Source organism: Cervus canadensis, chromosome 15, assembly GCF_019320065.1.
Source record: "Cervus canadensis isolate Bull #8, Minnesota chromosome 15, ASM1932006v1, whole genome shotgun sequence".
NCBI lineage: Eukaryota > Metazoa > Chordata > Mammalia > Artiodactyla > Cervidae > Cervus > Cervus canadensis.
In genome coordinates this window covers 45,181,641-45,201,698 of record NC_057400.1, presented here as the reverse complement: position 1 = coordinate 45,201,698, position 20,058 = coordinate 45,181,641, and the positions used below count along the sequence as shown (strand labels likewise).

The 20,058-nt window shown below is 35.8% G+C and overlaps 1 protein-coding gene and 1 long non-coding RNA gene across 3 annotated transcripts in view; one reads left to right on the top strand and one right to left on the bottom strand.

Moving 5' to 3' along the window:
* SCN3A (sodium voltage-gated channel alpha subunit 3) overlaps positions 1 to 17,685 on the top strand; it is a 115,523-nt gene extending 97,838 nt beyond the window's left edge. For both annotated transcript variants that reach the window (XM_043488187.1, XM_043488186.1), the window contains 7 exons: positions 5,855 to 5,977; positions 8,246 to 8,518; positions 9,364 to 9,417; positions 10,439 to 10,576; positions 11,817 to 11,921; positions 13,282 to 13,552; positions 14,440 to 17,685. In XM_043488187.1, coding sequence (XP_043344122.1) covers positions 5,855 to 5,977; positions 8,246 to 8,518; positions 9,364 to 9,417; positions 10,439 to 10,576; positions 11,817 to 11,921; positions 13,282 to 13,552; positions 14,440 to 15,635 — 2,160 coding nt within the window. In that variant the 3' untranslated portion in view covers positions 15,636 to 17,685. The remainder of the gene's footprint in view (positions 1 to 5,854; positions 5,978 to 8,245; positions 8,519 to 9,363; positions 9,418 to 10,438; positions 10,577 to 11,816; positions 11,922 to 13,281; positions 13,553 to 14,439) is intronic.
* Positions 4,133 to 19,334, bottom strand: LOC122453880. The gene is made up of 3 exons (XR_006273207.1): positions 19,308 to 19,334; positions 19,087 to 19,091; positions 4,133 to 4,238 (listed from the first exon to the last, which is right to left on the bottom strand). It is a non-coding gene; the product is annotated as an uncharacterized LOC122453880 (long non-coding RNA).
* Between the last annotated feature and the right edge of the window lie 724 nt (positions 19,335 to 20,058).

Sequence of the window (20,058 nt, the reverse complement as noted above, 5' to 3'; positions counted from 1 at the left end):
AAAATCCGAATGAACTTTTTGGCCAACCCAATAACATATGTTCGTTATGTAAAATGTCAAAAACAATTCTTATTTTCCTAGAAAATAATGATAATTAAACCTAAGGATAGATTCCCAATTATTAATACATACCCCATAAGTAATCATGCTATCAATCAGACCAGCACTCAAGTATTTTCCCAGCAGAGTGAGTACTTGATTAAAGATGATATATCCATTAGTAAAGTTACTGTGATTTATCTTTCCAACATGAATAACATATTGTGTTATATTGCTTTAATCATCTTGAAATTACTGAATCATAGAATTCCAGGCAAGAAAGCAAACTTAGAAGTCACCTGACTCAAAATCCTCATTTTATTAAAATAAATGGTGCCTGGAATATTTAAATGAAATTCCTATGGAACCCATGGTATCTATATTCCATAGTGCAGTTCAGTGATGTGCCACCAGAATTTACTCATCCGTTCTCCAGGAATGAGCACTAAGGTTATCTCCAGTTTCCCTCTGCCATAAACAAAACCATAATTACTGAGATGCCTTTACATGTCTGGTGAGCACTGTAAATTTCCTGTGCTTAGTCGCTCAGTCAGGAGAAGGCAATGGCACCCCACTCCAGTACTCTTGCCTGGAAAATCCCATGGACGGAGGAGCCTGGTAGGCTGCAGTCCATGGGGTCGCTAAGAGTCGGACACGACTGAGCAACTTCACTTTCACTTTTCACTTTCATGCATTGGAGAAGGAAATGGCAACCCACTCCAGTATTCTTGCCTGGAGAATCCCAGGGACGGGGGAGCCTGGTGGGCTGCCGTCTATGGGATCGCACAGAGTCGGACACGACTGAAGCGACTTAGCAGCAGCAGTCGCTCAGTCATGTTTGACTCTTTGCAATCCCATGGACTGTGGCCCACCAGGCTCCTCTGTCCATGGGGATTCTCCAGAAAAGAATACTGGAGTGGGTTGCCATACCCTCCTCTGAATTTCCGAGTCACGTAAAAAGCTATAGACAAATAAACAAACTGCAAAAACCTACGATAAAAGTAGAAAAATGTCAAAAGTAAAAAGCAACCCTGAGTTTCAAACACCCCTTATATAAAAGTGTAAGGACTCTCATTCCTGACTGATGATGCGTACGAACTACTCTTCATTTCTCAGACACTGGATGGTCTTCACTCCATTCCTACTATAGACATTACCCATTGCAGCTAAAGATCCCGCCCTCTCCACTATCCCCAATCTCCCATCTTTACCAAGAGCCCTCTGCCATCACTTCCGTGGACACTTTGTACCTGTCCCTCACCATCACCTGAGCCCTTTTTAGAAGCTGTGTATCTGACAATAAACAGGACTGTTCTGGGCTGAAAGGGAGGAGATATGCACCTAGCAATCTGAAACTTTAGGTGCCTGCTCTCAGAAATACTGAATTAGTCCACAGGCTGTTTAAACCCTATGACAGTATTAATGGAAAACCCTCCATCGTATGATGTATTAAAGAGGCTTTTGTGGTCTAACAGGGAAACCCAACCACAGTGCAGATCATTGTTGCTATGTTCTGACCTCTGTAGCAAATACAGATTTTACTTTGTAAGCCACAAAGGAGTATTACTCCATTCTGCTCTCTAGCAGAGCTGGGGAGAAGTGGATGAAGGCAGTCAAGAATGCCCAGCTTCCCTATGTAGAGACTTTGAATCAGTTCCGTTCTCAGTGCCACGCATTACCCCCTGTTTTAGGAGAACATGGTGCCTCCAGGTCCAGAACCTTTTCAGAGCCCACTAGAAAAATCTGACTTACTTCTGCAAGCACTTGTGTCTCTGCTGCTGCTTTTGCTCTGTGGAGAAAGGGATCATTCCAGTGCACTTAATTTTTTTTTAAACTCCAGAACTTTTTAAAACCTTCTTCCTTTTCATCCCTTTGTGCATTCTTTGTGTATTCTTTTGCTTTTCTTCTAGTTGAATTTCAATAAGGAGTATAATAAATACATGTGCTGGTCAAACAAATATATTAAAATGAAAGTTTAGAGGGAATTTGCATGTTACGGTTAATGACCTTTTTGTTACTGATTAGTAGGACTTCTTTTAAAGGAAGTTTACTACTTTGTCACATGTGGTATGACTATTTTGCCGACTTGGGCTTTTGTCTTTTGAGCTTTTTTGTCATGTAAAAAATTTTTCATATTGATTTAGTCAAATATATCAGCCTTTTTTTCCCCCCTTTTTGGCTTTTCTTATGCTTATAAAGACCATTTGCTTTAAGATTATTAAAACATTTTCTCATGCTTTTTCTCTCAATTTTTTTCAGTTTTGTTTCTTTATTCATTTTTATGTTTTAATTTTTGATCAATCTAGAACTTATTTTGGTGTAAGGTGTGACGTAAAGCTCCAATTCTATTGTCCTCAAAATGATTTCAACATTTTAAAACATTTCAAAATGTCCCCCTTGTTTATTTCACCTCTCACTTAAAATACTACCATTTTCTATATGCTAAAACTTGGTATGCCAGTATGCCTTGGGTCCAATTTAGATTTGTTTCATTCACTTTTTTGTTTATTTATATGACACCTTTAATTATTGAAGATCCTATAGTTAGCTTTAATATTGGGTGGAATTTGTCCTTTCTGATTGCTCTTCTTAAAACAATAATATTTTAGATTATTCTTATACTGTTTTTTCTTTATAATATTTTAAAGTTTGTGCAGTTTCAAAAGACACATATAAACTTTAAAAAATTAATATAAAAATATATCAATCATAACCTAAAATAATTATATTATTGTTTATAATAGTTTTCATTTTATTCTGAGTTTTTAGGTCAACATTAACATATATGTAAATAATGACTTCTACTTTTCTAATTGTTTTAGCCCTTATTTCTTTTTACAGAGTGTTTAATAATAATGTTGGGGAAAAAATAATGTTTGTAGCTGGCATTTTTTTTCTTTCATTTCTGGTTTTAATAGAAACACTTCTAAATTTCTCAATTAAAAATCAAGCAAGCTTTTGCACTGAAATGTATCATCTCAATGTATGGAGGTGATCCTATGGTTTTAATCTTTTAACTGCTTTTACTGAAGTTAAAAAAATTATCTTTAGCCATTTTTAAGGGAAATAATGTCATATCACTTGATTCATTAAACAATCACAGGACTTCCAATGTCTTCAGAACCATCAACTCCTTCCTGCATTATTACTTTTGTTCTCAGTCTCAACTGCCACTGGAATGTGGAAGGTGTGACTGACAACTAAACCACCCCCTGAAGCCTCTAGCACAGACAGTTTCATATATTTTGTGGACAGTAAGGTACCTAGAGTCATGTAAATTTGTATTAAAAATTCAGTTTTTGGTAAAGAGGTTCTGTTACACTCAGGATACCTTAGTAAGAATGCCTTTTGTGTTGAGCATAAGAGACTAAAACACTGTATTGAAAGGTCGGGTATGAAGTTGCTGAGGTGGGAAACACACTGGACCTGAAAACAGAAATTCCAGTTATGTTCTTGTCCCTTGCCACCTTTTCTTGGACTAATCATTTGACTACTCTGAGACACAGCTCAAGAATGGAAAAGATCACTGTAAGTTTTACAGCACCTTAGCAACTGAGGAGCCCAGTGGGCTACAGTCCATGGAGCTGCAGAGAGCTGGACATGACTGAGCATGCACACAGGCACCAATATTAGGCATCATCTTCCAACTTTAAGAATATTTCAAATCTTTAAAATTAACTTCAAAATTGAGTTTAAACCATATTAAGTTTTTCACAATAATTAATGCAATAAAACGAGTTTTTGTTCTACACAAAATGACATAAGGTGCATAAAAAAGGGGGGTTCACTAGTGTTCAGCTTCTCTAGCAATACACAGAGCCACCCCAGTGTGATGGGGTAGTTATACGCAAGTGGTGCCTCTCAGCTCTGAAGCCACAACTTGCTGTCCTTCTAGAATCTCCTGGCTCTAGCCATTGTCTTTCTTTTCCTTTTAAAGCATGAGCTTCCTTACTTCACAGTCTTGAGAAATTTCCTGCCACTTCCCTTTAAATGGGGCTTCCCTGGTGGCTAAGATGGTAAAGAATCTGCCTCCAATGCAAGAGACCTGGGTTCAATCCCTGGGTCAGGAAGATCCCCTAGAGAAGGAAATGGTAGTATTCTTGCCTGGAGAATTCCATGGACACAGGAGCCTAGCAGGCTATAGTCCATGGGGTCGTAAAGAGTCGGATAAGACTAAGCAACTGACACTTTGACTTTCCCTTTAAATGCCCAGGTCTCAGGACCTGGTTGGGAAGATAAGTCTTCAGAAGCAGCTGCAGAAACTTAAAGAAGTTGTGAATGCTTCCTGAGGCAAATGAGTCCAGAATGTAGAAGCCTGTGTGTTCTCTAATAATAACCTTCTCCATCTTCCCAGTTTTCTGTAGCAGTGAACACTAGACAGAAATTAATAGCTCAATAAATTATACTGCCACTAGTCAAGTCTAACATTCAAGTCATTTATTTTTCTGTTCAATACTAATAAGGGGATAGTGGCTCCATCTGCCTTAAAGTCTCAGTTCTGGTTTTGGTGTCACCTTTACACCATGGCCCTGAGGCCATCCAGTGGATGTCTAAATTATCCTCTCTCCTATGCATCAAGAAAAGGACTAGCTTTATATAATCCTTACAAGATATGAGAAGATAATCATTCAAGTCATTTCTTGAGTTTTGTGGTTCAGATTAAGAATGAATTTCTGGTAATGGAGGGAAAAGGTTAAGCTGCGGTTTTGAAGTCCAATCATTTGGGTTCTAACTTCATCTCTTTCTACCTGTACATCTTTTTATTTTTTTGAAGAGGAGAGGTGTGGGAGAAACTCAACTTCTTTATCAATGAAAAGGCAAAAGTAATACAACCTACTTCTTGAGATTTATACGTGTAAGACCATCAGAACAGAACCTAACATATAGTAAATGTTCAACACTCAATAAATGCTGGCTTCCCTGGAGTAGGGCATGGCAATCCACTCTAGTATTCTTGCCTAGAGAATCCCCATGGACAGAGAAGCCTGGCAGGCTATAGTCCATGGGGTCGCAAAGAGTCAGACATGACTAAACGACTAAGCCAGCCTATTAAAAGAAAATCAAAGCAAATAGTGCTTCTTCCTCCTAAAAAAGACATGTCTTCTTTAATCTTTCATATATTTAAGTAAAACTTAACATTTATGTAAATATCAGAAAGATATATCATCACTCTGAATGAGAGGTGTTGTATTCTAAATCATAAGTCCAATAGTTTAGATTAAAAAATTTTTCATTGTTATGAAACTATGTAGTCTGATAAAATGTTTTGCAGGTAATATTTTCTTCTTTGCTTATTTATCTAATATATACTGACTAAAGCATATTCAACCAGGTATTATTAGAAACATTAAAAGATGAATGTTTCATTTCAGTCCATAAAAAGTTAATGTGACCTGGAAGTATGGTCAGCACCTGCAATACACATAACCAAGATACTGAAAAACTTGGAGATGAAGTATGATTATTAATCAATGATGTTAAACACAGGTCTATGAAGGATATGACTTTTGAATTAAATCTCAAATCATCAGTGGTCCACGTCTGGGCTGAAAAGGGCTCCATGGGTAAAATATCTAACTGGAGGGCCTTATGGATGTCTACATAAATGGGCAAGGACTCCAGTTTCACTGGTGAGAAAAGCAATTAATATGAGACTGGAAAGGTAAAATGAGCACACTACTATGCAGAAAATGAAGGCTGCCAAGGGATGTCTAAAGCTTTGTTTGATTGGCATTAAAGAAGAGATATTACATCTCATGCCTTTAGTCAATCGTTTCTTTCCTGGTGGACTGACTGATATTTGTTTCTTCTTCAGGTTTCTTTGGTTAGCTTGGTAGCCAATGCTCTTGGCTACTCAGAACTTGGTGCCATCAAATCCCTACGGACATTAAGAGCTTTAAGACCTCTGAGAGCTTTATCCCGGTTTGAAGGCATGAGGGTAAGAAGAATAAAAGCTCTGATGATTCATATCAAAATTAAATGTAGGTAATGATTTAGATACAGAGGGGTGCCACACTCTTCTGACACTTTTTTCATAGAATTATACAATTTCAAAGCGGAAATCCTAAAAATCACTACGCCTAGCCTCCTGAAACTAAAACAGGCCCTCAAAAAAATTATTGCGGCAGTACTAAAACTAGAATCCAGGTCTCCTGGTAACAGATCAAGGATGTTTCCACACAACTACAAACTCTATGTTGCCATTTATTTCTTTTCACTGCTTATACATTTTATAATGACTGTTTACTACTGACATTCATCCTAGGAGGAGATATTCTTCCTTTCAATAGGTAGTTTGATTTCTTAAAAATAACTAGTAATGAAATTTTTGTGTGCTCTACTTCTTCCATTAATATTGGTAATAAAAAGTTGTGCAAGAAAACAACACTAAATTGTAGCCTCTAACAAAATCTGCATATCTTAAGCAACCAAAGTAGGGGTTAGGATAATTAACTAAGCATTGCAGGCAACCCCTGGGGTTTGTTTTACAGATCTCCCTTTTAAGTGAGCATTCTGAATGAGGTTCACTTTTTCCATTAGCACTTGTAGTTGCCTCTCCATCTCTCTTCCTTAGTGTACATTTAATGCATCTAAACATAAAGTACACAATATTAACATCTACTTGCCACACCCCTCAAAATACTAGTTAGGACTAAGGCCAGCTTTGTTTAATCCAGCTTGCAAATGCACATGGATATTGAATTTCTTCTAGGCCATAGGGCTTTTATGTTAGGAGGTGGTTTGTTGAAGCAGTAAAAACACTTCAGCCTTGATTTTGAGATTCACTCACCAGGAAGAATGAAACCACTCTCCAGATGCACTGTAAACAAGGAAATACTTAGTGTTACATTATAATTTTACTTCACTGTTACTTGAGAAATAAACACACAAGATAAAATTTTTAAAAATTATTATATAATTTCAAGCTTTTTCCATACCAATCTTTTAGTATTACTGACATTTAAGCCTTCATTTGATTGCATGGCTTCATATCAATAATTCATTTTTGAGGGCAGACAGCAACTGAATAAAATTAAAAACTTCCAAATTTGCTCTAATCTGAAAACTATTCTACATTAACATTTTTAATTCTCATAATATGACAGAATTAATATTCTAGGTATAAAATATGGTAAAAGGTACCGTGCACTTACTTGATAAGAAAATTTATGGGAGGTCATTTTACACAAATTTTAGAGCAAAAAAACTGTTTTGGTATAATATACATGACAATTTCTATAAGAAATAAGATTCAACTAGCATATGAAGTTTTTACAATTTTGGATTTCAAGTTTTGATATTAATTTATAATTCTTTGGTGTTGATTTCTAAAATAATGTTTCAGCATTTTAAAACAATAGTTTCACTTATAAGTGCTTAACAAAATAGTCCCAATTTTAATTAATTAGATAAAACAGGTTAATTAGATAAGAAAACATACAAACTGCTAGAGATTTGAAAATACATATTAATCTCTTCTGAATTTAATTAGAGGAAAGGTGATGGAACTTCTCCTTCATCAAATAGGTTGGCCTGGGTTGGTAAAGTAACGAGTGCCCCGAAGTAAACCTTTAAGAGATTTGGAACAATAATAACGGGAATACGTTCAGTACTTTTATGTCCAGAGATAAATTCCATCTTATTTCCCATCTTAATTTACTTTTTAAAAAATTAGGAATTAGTAGGGGAAAAAATGACCTTGCAAATTCCTAATACTATTCTTCATCATCATCAAAAATTAGCTTGATCTGGGGACATAGATTTAAGGCATTATCATTACTTTGTTTCTTTGTAGTGGGCTTGTTTAACCATGTTTTCAAACCACCAATTACTCATTAATACCTTTGAAAATTAAAATGAATTGCTGAATGATGATTACTTCTTCTGTTGGTATTTAATACATTTTTTTTCTTTTTTTCCCCAGCATACAAACATTTTCTGACTCCATCTTACTCTATCAGGTTTTTGTTTATTTCTTTTCATACTTTGGAATATTTTGCTTTCCTTAAATCCTTTAGCTTTTTAGTTGTGTCACTGTCTGTTTTCCCTTACTGAATATGTTCTAGAAAATATCGGAAGAAACAACTTGTCCACCGAGATTTTTATTTAACTCATTAAACACCCATTTTATGTTAACTATGTAATCGAAGAAATGGTTTCCATTTTAACAATTTGTAAGCTGCCTTATCCTTATCTCCTCTTCTAGGTCGTTGTGAATGCTCTTGTTGGAGCAATTCCCTCTATCATGAATGTGCTGTTGGTTTGTCTCATCTTCTGGCTGATCTTTAGCATTATGGGTGTGAATTTGTTTGCTGGCAAGTTCTACCACTGTGTAAACACGACAACGGGTAACATGTTTGATGTTAGTGAAGTTAACAATTTGAGTGACTGTCAGGCTCTTGGCAAGAAAGCTCGGTGGAAAAATGTGAAAGTAAATTTTGATAATGTTGGAGCTGGCTATCTTGCACTGCTTCAAGTGGTAAGTACCTACTGTATGAGTTTTGAAAAAGATTTCAAGTAAATCATTTCTCTGATGTTCTCTGAGTGATTAATATCTGACAGCACAAAAGTAGCTGATGATAACAGCTGTACTCTAATAGCTGTACTATCAGCTTGACTTGACTGTAAAGAAGATATCTTGCAGTGATTTTAATGCATTTCCCCCCGTGTTCAGTTGTTAGTGTTTTAATATGATTTCATATTTCTGCTTCCTGTTTTTTCTTATTCTATTACTGTTATAGCGCTATTACCATTTTTAGTTTTCTGTACCAGTAATTGCCAAAGAAGCAATTTTGTGTATTAAAATAGTAATATATATAGTAGTAATTAATTAAATGTATAGATTATTAGCCAGATAATTAAGTATCAACATCATCAGGGTTTAGATCTATTAGGTATGGAAATGCAAATCTTTTGGCATAGATTTCAAAAATGTGTAATATTTAATGATTTTGACTTAATTCACAATATATTAACTAATCAAGAAATTAACCAAAACAGTCGAGTGCTTAAACACACCAGAGGTTTGAATGATAGAGCTTAGCTTCTGAAAGTGATTTGAGACTGAGATTCATCTAGTTAAATGTTAGCGCAGAAAAAAATAGAATACCTTCCAAGACAAAACGAGTTCCAGTTTTGAAATAAAATCCTATTCAATTTCAGTTTCATTGAAATTTCAACTGCAGAGGATTCCAGCCTCTTTGTAAAGTATTTCAAAATATTATACAAAAAATTATTTTTAATAACTATCATATTTTCATATGGTAAAATGCATACTGTTGGATTAGGTTTTTATGCAGAATTCAAATATATGTTGTTTAACAGGCCACATTTAAAGGCTGGATGGACATTATGTATGCAGCTGTTGATTCACGAGATGTAAGTATCACTCAAATACTATTTATAGTTACTAGATTTTTCCATAGTGAACATTTGTGATAATTTAACTGAAAGGCCCAGAATATTATATTAGAAGCCATCAGAACATTTACAACTGCATGTAGAGATTCTCTTTTTAAGCCAGTTCACTTCCATGTAAATGATACATTGGTTAATATATGTCTGTTATATATCTAATAACAGGTCAGTCAGGTCAGTCCAGTAAATGAGACTCTTAAGGTTGGGAAAACTGCTCAGTCGGGAAGGAACTAGTCTCCCCCATCCCTGGAGAGTATGATAAATCAGAGTCCGTGAAGCGGCTTCCAAAAATATCATGATAAAAGTAAGCAAGTTTCAGGGAAACTCAATTTAGAAAACAGAAATAAAAATAGTTCCTCAGCACACATCTGTTTATGCCGAATTTTCCTCTTAGAAGTCGATGTTCTGTTATTAAAGCCTTATCTCCAAGATAAGGAGTTATCTTGGGTTTCAACTCCAAACCCAAGTTGAAAATACTGCAGAAAAAAAAAAAATATAGTAAGACAAACAGTAGGTTCAAAATGTTTGCCTTGTTTATACCACTGTTATTCACTCTAAAGAATATGTACAGGTAAGCCCCAATGGAAAAACAGATTTAAGAACAATCATAAAAATTACAAACTTTCAATATACTAGTAGTGTTTGTCACTCAGTCATGTCTGACTGTTTGCGACCCCATGGACTAGAGCCCACCAGACTCCTCACTCCTTGGAATTCTCCAGGCAAGAATAATGGAGTGGATAGCCATTCCCTTCTTCAGGAAATCCTCCTGATGCAGAGATGGAGTCTGGGTCTCCTGCATTGCAGGCAGATTATACTAGGTCATGCTAATTTGAAAGAAAGAACTGCTTTTGCAGAACAATATCTCAGGTCAAGGCAAAAAATAAGTCTATAGAAAGTAACAACACTCACCAAATTTTTAGTTTAGCCCAAGTATTTATTGTGTTTTTAAATGTTATTTAATATTTTCAATATTATTTAGGTTAAACTTCAGCCTGTATATGAAGAAAATCTGTATATGTACTTATACTTTGTCATCTTTATCATCTTTGGGTCATTCTTCACTCTGAATCTATTCATTGGTGTCATCATAGATAACTTCAACCAACAGAAAAAGAAGATAAGTATTCCTCAGCTCTCACCTTTCTCCATTCTGAGATTTTGTTTTTTTACATCCCAATAACCAGGACACTCAGAGTCATGACCAACTTAGGTCATTTTTATATTCTTTTTCATTCACTATGTGGTCAGTTCAACTGCAGAGGATTCCAGCCTCTAACTGGTGGCTCCTCTCCAGGTTCATCCTCTGCAGATCTGCTATAGTGTCATTCTGACTTAGAAATATGACCATATTGCCTCAAAACATCCAGTGGGCCTCAATGCTTTACCCTTGCTTACAGAGCCTTTCAGGAATTATCTCCACCCAGTCTTCCAGCTTCATCTTCTCCTACACACTTTCTATATTCACTTCCCTCCTCCTCAATAACCACCCACCCACCATTAACACTATCACTGCTACACACACAGCTACATGGATTTTCTGCCCTTTTCTGAACAAGGTATGCTCTTTTCCCTGTCACTTTACACAGCATATTTTTTTTCCCCCTAAAATGCTTTGTCCAACAAACCCTTAATCATACTCTAGCTTAAGGTCTAGCTTAAGCGTGTTACTAGCTCAGTTGTGTTCAACTCTGCAACACTATGGACTGTAGTCCGCCAGGCTCCTCTGTCCATGGGATCTCCCAGCCAAGAATGCTGGGGTGGGCAGCCATTCTCTTCTCCAGGGGAATCTTCCCAACCCAGGGATTGAACCTGGGTCTCCTGCATTGCAGGCAGATTGTTTAACATCTGAACCGCTCCCCTATATAAAGCCTGTTTCTGAATCCTGGAGTTTATTGTTATCTCTGCAGTGATGGGTTGTTTTATCTGTTTATATATAGATGCATATAGATACATGTAGATGTAAATCTATGTAATTCTGATACTGGGTACATTGTCTTACACACAGCAAGTGCTCAAAAAGTGTTGAATAAAAAAATAAAGCTGTCAACACTGAAATGAACTAAGAATTTTTTCCTTAATGAAAACATATTTGAGACCCCTGAGCCTCCTTCTAAACATAATATTATCAAATTAGAATCCTGTACTAATCACAGTTTTATGTGATTATGGGTTTTACATAATGTTAAGGTACTCAGAATTTCACATAAAACCAAAAAGCAGGATATATCTATATGAAGTAGGGTAAGATCCATTTAAAAATTGAAAAGAAGGATTAAAGGGATGACTCAGAATTATTTTTGTAAAAGTATTGCTGTAATACAGGCTGGATTGTAACCAGTTTTCTACTATGTCTTTACTTTGGAGGTCAAGACATCTTTATGACAGAGGAACAGAAAAAATACTACAACGCAATGAAGAAACTTGGGTCTAAGAAACCTCAGAAACCCATACCTCGGCCTGCAGTAAGAATTACTCATCTCCTTGAACATTCCAAAGCCCTATTTCCATATGATGAAACTGGGCAGTGCTGGTTCAGAACATATTAGGTGATATCACCAATATATATACTGTGATCTAATTGTAAAGTACATATTGTATAACACAATTTGCAATTACTACACTCCATGAATTACTAAGTTCCTAAAAATGAGGCAGTGTTCTTTACTTGTCAGTTGAAAAGTTCCAAGTGAGAGTTCCCAGTAACTGCTCCCAAAGCAAGCTCATGCTCCTGCTGCCACCTACTGCTGCCAAGAGTGCACCCTTCTCTCCTTCTCTGATCTGTCACATGGGCCCCCTCTTGTCCTTTTAAGCAGATGAACTTAAAACCTCCCATTCAACACCCATGGCCTCCCTCTGTGCCATTTGTTCTCTCCATTGTTATGAACAGAAAACAATTTTTCACCTACTTAGAAAGGAAAGGGTGTCATCAAAATAGTATTGGTTTCAGCATACACACACACACACACACACACACACACGAATGATTTATCTAGAATGCATACCCTGTAGAGCTTCATTATAGTGCAAAGACATAAAGATGGTGTGTTATGTCCACAGAGTTGTATTCTAAATTATTTATCCTCTTAGATGGGTAAGGAACAGGAAACTAAGACCCAAAGAAGGTATATATTGTACCCAAAGTCACAAAACCTATAATTGCTGAACTAGGACTTGACAAAGTCTCATGAATCTTATAAATGACTTCACTTTGCATAATTTTTAAGAGGGTGCAGTCTGGGCAGGGTTGGCGGGGGTGGGGCAGGAGGGAAGGCAGGGGAGGGAAGAAGTAGGGCAGGATACACAAAAGGACATAAACCTACTTTACTGAATGTCATTTAAGTATTATTGTTAGAAGAAGTAGAATTAAATAAAAAAATGACTGATATTTTGGGTCATGGACAGACAGAAATAAGACATAATTCAAAATTCCTAAAGTGTTGATAAATCAACTGGCGCATTCATCCATTTAAAAGTCTGTCTACATTAACCTACTTTGTAAATCTTCATTGCTAGTTGTTATATTTTTTGTAAAAATTACCAGTTAGTAAAATCAAGCAAAGCCCATGCACATTATCAGCCAGTTGCCACCAATTTATGACATTCAGCTTTGTCTTCCCATAGAATCTAAATAAAACAATTATGCTTTGCTTTTGTCATACGACATTTTTCATTTCCTTCTCTTTTTTTAACAGATTTGTTTCAGGTAGTGTGAGAAGGGTACACATCCGGTGGGCCATATACAGAAAGACTTCATCTGCAATTTTATGGATCATTATTTATGAAATATGCATATTAACCTTCTCGTTTTCTCTCTCTTTCTAGAACAAATTCCAAGGAATGGTCTTTGATTTTGTAACCAGACAAGTTTTTGATATCAGTATCATGATCCTTATCTGTCTCAATATGGTCACCATGATGGTAGAAACTGATGACCAGAGCAAATATATGACTCTAGTTTTGTCCCGAATCAACCTTGTGTTCATTATCCTGTTCACTGGAGAATTTGTGCTGAAATTGATATCTCTCAGATACTACTACTTCACCATAGGTTGGAACATCTTTGATTTTGTGGTAGTGATACTTTCCATCGTAGGTAAGAATGGTTTATTTACCGAGAAGTATAGTTGTTGAAAAAATCCCCCAGAGCCTACCACCTGTGTAACATGGAAATTAGATCTGAGAATTATCATGCGTACAGATCTAAAGTTCAGCACTCTTGGTCATTTTCCACTAATTGAAAAATGACAGTATTCAAAAAGAAAGCAATATATTTGAAGATTTAAGAAACAGTCTTTGTTTGCTGTTGAAACATTTCATATATGAGGATAACTATTCTTAGTAATTGGGAGTATGTAATTGGGAGTATGTAATCTTAAAATTAGAGAAGGCAATGGCACCCCACTCCAGTACACTTGACTGGAAAATCCCATGGATGGAAGCGTCTGGTAGGCTGCAGTCCATGGGGTCGCCAAGAGTTGGACACAACCAAGCAACTTCACTTTCATTTTTCACTTTCATGTATTGGAGAAGGAAATGGCAGCCCACTCCAGTATTGCCTGGAGAATCCCAGGGATGGGGGAGCCTGGTGGGCTGCCCTCTATGGGGTCACACAGAGTCGGACACGACTGAAGTGACTTAGCAGTAGCAGCAATCTTAAAATTCCGTACGAATATTCCATACGAAAATTCCATACTTAATATTCCATAAAATATTCCAATATGAATATTCCATACGAAATCTCCATACGAGATTATTTAATTTATAGGATTTTGCAAGGGTTCATATCGGTTTATGACATTATAGAATTATTAAATAAAACTCTATACTCTTTCATTGGTAATGTTAGGAAGTGGATCCAAATAGTAAAGATTTATACTCATGACAAATTTGTTGTTTTCAATAACCTCACAAAGAAAAAGCATTCATATAAGCCTATGAATATATACTCACTGTTTAGCGGTTTTCTGTATTTTTCCATAGGTATGTTTCTGGCTGAGCTGATAGAGAAATATTTTGTGTCCCCTACCTTGTTCCGAGTGATCCGTCTTGCCAGGATTGGCCGAATCCTGCGTCTGATCAAAGGGGCTAAGGGGATCCGTACACTGCTCTTTGCTTTGATGATGTCCCTTCCTGCGCTGTTTAACATTGGCCTCCTGCTGTTCCTGGTCATGTTCATCTATGCCATCTTTGGAATGTCCAACTTCGCCTATGTTAAAAAAGAAGCTGGAATTGATGACATGTTCAACTTTGAGACCTTTGGCAACAGCATGATCTGCCTGTTCCAGATTACCACCTCTGCTGGCTGGGATGGATTGCTAGCACCTATCCTCAACAGTGCACCACCAGACTGTGACCCTGACACAATTCACCCTGGCAGCTCAGTTAAGGGAGACTGTGGAAACCCGTCTGTTGGGATTTTCTTTTTCGTCAGTTACATCATCATATCATTTCTGGTCGTGGTGAACATGTACATCGCTGTCATCCTGGAGAACTTCAGTGTTGCTACTGAAGAAAGCGCAGAGCCCCTGAGTGAAGATGACTTTGAGATGTTCTACGAGGTTTGGGAGAAATTTGATCCTGACGCCACCCAGTTCATAGAGTTCTCCAAGCTCTCTGATTTTGCAGCGGCCCTAGATCCTCCTCTTCTCATAGCAAAACCAAACAAAGTCCAGCTCATTGCCATGGACCTGCCCATGGTCAGTGGGGACAGGATCCACTGCCTCGACATCTTATTTGCCTTTACAAAGCGTGTTTTGGGTGAGAGTGGAGAGATGGATGCCCTTCGAATCCAGATGGAAGATCGGTTCATGGCATCAAACCCCTCCAAAGTCTCCTATGAGCCCATCACAACCACTCTGAAACGCAAACAAGAGGAGGTGTCTGCGGCTATCATTCAGCGTAATTTCAGGTGTTATCTTTTAAAGCAAAGGTTAAAGAAGGTAGTGAATGAGTATAACAAAGAGGCGATCAAAGGGAGGATTGACTTACCTATAAAAGATGACATGATTATTGACAAATTAAACGGGAACTCCACCCCAGAAAAAACAGATGGGAGTTCCTCTACCACCTCTCCTCCTTCCTATGATAGTGTAACAAAGCCAGACAAAGAAAAATTTGAGAAAGACAAACCAGAAAAAGAAAGCAAAGGGAAAGAGATCAGGGAAAATCAAAAGTAAAAAAAAAAAAAAAGAAACAAAGAATTATCTTTGTGATCAATTGTTTACAGCCTAAGAAGGTAAAGTTTATGTGTCAACTGAACTCCCAGAGGAGGTCTATGCCAAACTGACTGTTTTAACAAATACTCATGGTCAGTGCCTATAACAAGACAGTGACCTCTCCATCACTACAGCTCTGTGAGTCAGGGTATCAACACTGACAGGAGGTTACTGTTATCTTTACCAGCTGACACTGCTGAGGAGAAATTCAATGGCTACCTAGACCATAGGGATAGTTGTGCAAAGTGATCATTGTAACCACACCAAACACTTTTAGTACAGTACTTGCATCTACTCTATTTTTAACTTCCACATCTGCCATATTTTTACAAAATTTGTTCTAGTGGATTTCCCTGGTCGCTAATTCATAGTTTATTCATAATACTACGTCACTATTTTTGTAAATGAGCTTTAGGTTGAGAAAAAAGAATATAAGAGCCCTGTGTTCCTACTCCATAAGTTTCTCGAATCAGACAAGAGCTTTGCCCAAGAGATGAAATTCTTGCTCAAAACCAGAAATAAATTCTAACACTATCAGGTACTTCCATTTTCTAGACGGCTTTAATTTTGAAAGTGTTTTAGTCTACATTTGTTTATATCTAAACAGTTATGTGCCTGTAAAGTCTCCTCTAATTTTTAAAGGATTATTTTTATGCAAAGTATTCTGTTTCAGCAAGTGCAAATTTTATTCTAAGTTCCAGAGCACTATATTTAATTTTGGTTAAATGCTTTCCCCAAAAAAGTAATCTAATAAATCTGTTCTAGAAAAGTATATCTAAAGCATCACTTTAGAATAGTTGTTCCACTTTCTGCTGCAGTATTGCTTTGCCATCTTCTGCTCTCAGCAAAGCTGACATTTTATGTCAATTAAACACACCCTCTGTTATGTAAATAGTTATTTTATCCTGTGGGCGCATATTTGCAGATATATATATATATATACACACACACACACATATATACATATATATCTCTCCTGATAAACAACTCCTATTAAATCAAATATGTACCACAGTATATGTGTCTTTTGCAAGCTTCCAACAGGGATGTATCCTGCACCATTCATTAAACATAAATAGTTTGAAGACTATCACTAATGCATGTTAATTGCCTATGCTGCTCTATTTTACACAATCCATTCTTCACAAGTCTTGGTTAGAAGTCACATGCTGGTAGTAGAGTGATTTCAACCTGCTCTATGTCTAGTAAGTCAAGCAGAATAGCTTGCAGTTATTTAAAAGCACTTTTCCTTTTCCATTTTTAATTCGAGTGTCATATGGTGTCTCTCTAGATTCAAGGAACCACACTGCATACTGCCTACTGTCAAAACATATACTTCGTATTTTGCTAAAAATATGTCCAAAACTTGTTTAAATATAAATAATGTAAAAATATGATCAATTTTATTTGCTGCATTTTATACATAAGATAATTATTTTCAAGTTGATGACATGGCAATTTATTTTACTTTATGCTTTTGCTTTTTATTTTTAATCACAACTCCAAACTTTTGAATCCATTAGACTTTTCAATGGATAATTTCCTAAAAGTTAGACAATGGGTTTTGTGGATTTCTTTATTATAATATATTTTCTATCATTCCAGTAGGATATACATTGGTCAAATATTCAAACCTAGGTCATTTTCTACCAACTATGGTTGCCTCAATATAACCCTTTATTCATGGAAGGTTTTTTTTTTAACTCAACTTTTGTAGTATTTGCTTATGCAGACTAGTCTTATTTTTTTAATTCCTGCTGCACTAAAGCTATCAGAGATATAACTTGGGCTACGTCCCTTTTAGCCATGAACATAGTGGCAAAGTTGTGCAATTACTTAACATGATATAAATTTTTGTTTTTGCACAAACCAAGAGTAATGTTAATTCCTTTTACACAACTATTTACTTGTAGTGTATTGATGAACTGCATGCAGGGAATTGCTATTATTAAAAAGAATGGTGAGCTATGTCATTATTGAGCCAAATGAATAAATATTTCATTTTTTATTGTATTTAATTTTTTGGCTTCTGTTTTTATTGTTGGAAGTTTAAACTATATATAATTAATGAAACCTGTACGTGATCTGACATTTGTATACATAAAAGTTCACATGAATTTTATAACCACCTACTGCACGATTTACCAAGAAATACTATAAAGTCAATTAAAAGAAGTTTTTATGAACTTTTCTGTGTGCAAAAGATCAAGCCCACCTATTCCAACTTGCAAGTTTAACAGCAATAATGGTAGCCATCTACAACAGTTATCAATTTCAATTAATTCTCTTGGTTGTAAACATTTTAATCTCAACTCCTCACTATGTAATCTCCAAATTTCTTGGTAGTAAATAAATGTTATAGTGCATAATTTGTCACTTAAATTCATTTTATGAATTTCTATTTACACATAAAATATTAATGATGTAGTGACTGAGAAATTATATTAATCTTTTTTTTTCAGGGTCCCTTGGATTTATGTCAGGCCAAAATGAAATATTTATTCTCAATGGAAAACTCCATTTGTAACGCTTATATTTTTGATGAATTGAACCATATATGCATTTTACAATTTCTCCAATGTAGATGGAATAAGGTGACTTAGTTGGAATACACTGGCTTCTTTCTGTTCAAGTCAATTTTCAAATTTTGCCAACACCACAGAGAAGTCAAGTGTTACTATGCAAAGTCCTTAACCTTTTTATGTACCCCATTATATGATTATTGGCCAAGTATATCTATTGATATGTATTATATCTAAATGATCTTATGGTCAGAAGAGTCTTCAGTTGTAAAAAATATATATTTTTAAAAAATATACCTAGCTAAAGGATATTCTGAAAACGTTCAGAATTTAGGGTTGCTAATGTAATTTGACAGATTTCTGAAATAACTATTTTCACAAGAAAAATCCTCTTATTATTAAACTTCATGATATAATTTTGTTAAAAACAGAATTAATCAAGTTGGACACAGAAATAACAATACCAAGAAATTAAAGAAACTTAAATTCACCAATAGTGATACTAAATCACCAATAAATGACACTAAATCACCAATAAGTGATCCTTTAGTAAAGAAAAACCATTTGTGTGGAGAGAAAAATGAGTATTCTGCATTCTACATTTCAAATACTATAGCTAAAAGATAATGGCTATATAAACTTATGCATTTTACTAATTTTCAAATAACTAGAATACAATAAAATATCAAAAATCATTCTTGTAAATTTCAGAACTACTAGTAGTAATCATAAAGAATGTCCTTGTTAAAAAAAAAAAAGAAAAGAATGTCTTTGCTAACCATTTTTTGTGGACATGGAAAATGTAAAACAAAAAAAAATGGATCCAAAGTTCTGACACTTGACATTTAGTATCAGTTCTGTATAAAACTAGCAGTGTAATCTAGGAAAACCAATTCTGGCCCCTCAGATTCCCCCTATATTTTAAAGGGGATGCTGGATTAGGGATGTTGTCTCTAGTAGTACTTTAATGCTACAGCTTTATGTTCAAAATCAAATTGCCTACTCAAAATGAGTAATTTCCTTTATATGAGTAATTTTAATGAAAAATGTATATTGTCAATACACCATTTAAATGATTACTCATACAACTTTAAATAGAAACACAAGGGACTTCCCTGGTGGTCCAGTGGTTAAAACTTTATCTTCCAATACAGGGGCAAGGGAGTGATCCCTGGTCAAGATCACATGTCATGGGGTATGGCCAAAAATGTTTTAAAAATAAATAAAAACACAACATTTCACCTTGACTTTAGCCCCATTAATGAAGAAGCCTCCTTGGCCTCAAAGATTTTTATACGACAAAGGTGAAGAATGTTTTAAATAATTTGAAAGCATGACTATTATTTCTTTCCTATAGTGTTACATATTTCTAAAAGACAACATCTGATATATAACATAAGAGATTAAAACAAAGGTATCATTAGTTGTACGTAAAACTGTCTTGAACTACAAATAATGACAACTACTTCTTTGTCATTACTATTTGCCACAAAACTTCAAGAAGTTGGGCTTATGTCTTATATTCCCTCAGTTCAGTTCAGTTCAGTCGCTCAGTAGTGTCCGACTCTTTGTGACCCCATGAATCACAGCACGCCAGGCCTCCCTGTCCATCACCAACTCTCGGAGCTTGCTCACACTCAGGTCCATTGAGTCGGTGATGGCATCCAACCATCTCATTCTCTGTTGTCCCTTCTCCTCCTGCATTCAATCTTTCCCAGCATCAGGGTCTTTTCCAATGAGTCAGTTCTTCACATCAATTGGTCAAAGTATTGGAGCTCCAGCTTCAGCATCAGTCATTCCAATGAATATTCAGGACTGATTTCCTTTAGGATGGACTGGTTGGATCTCCTTGCAGTCCAAGG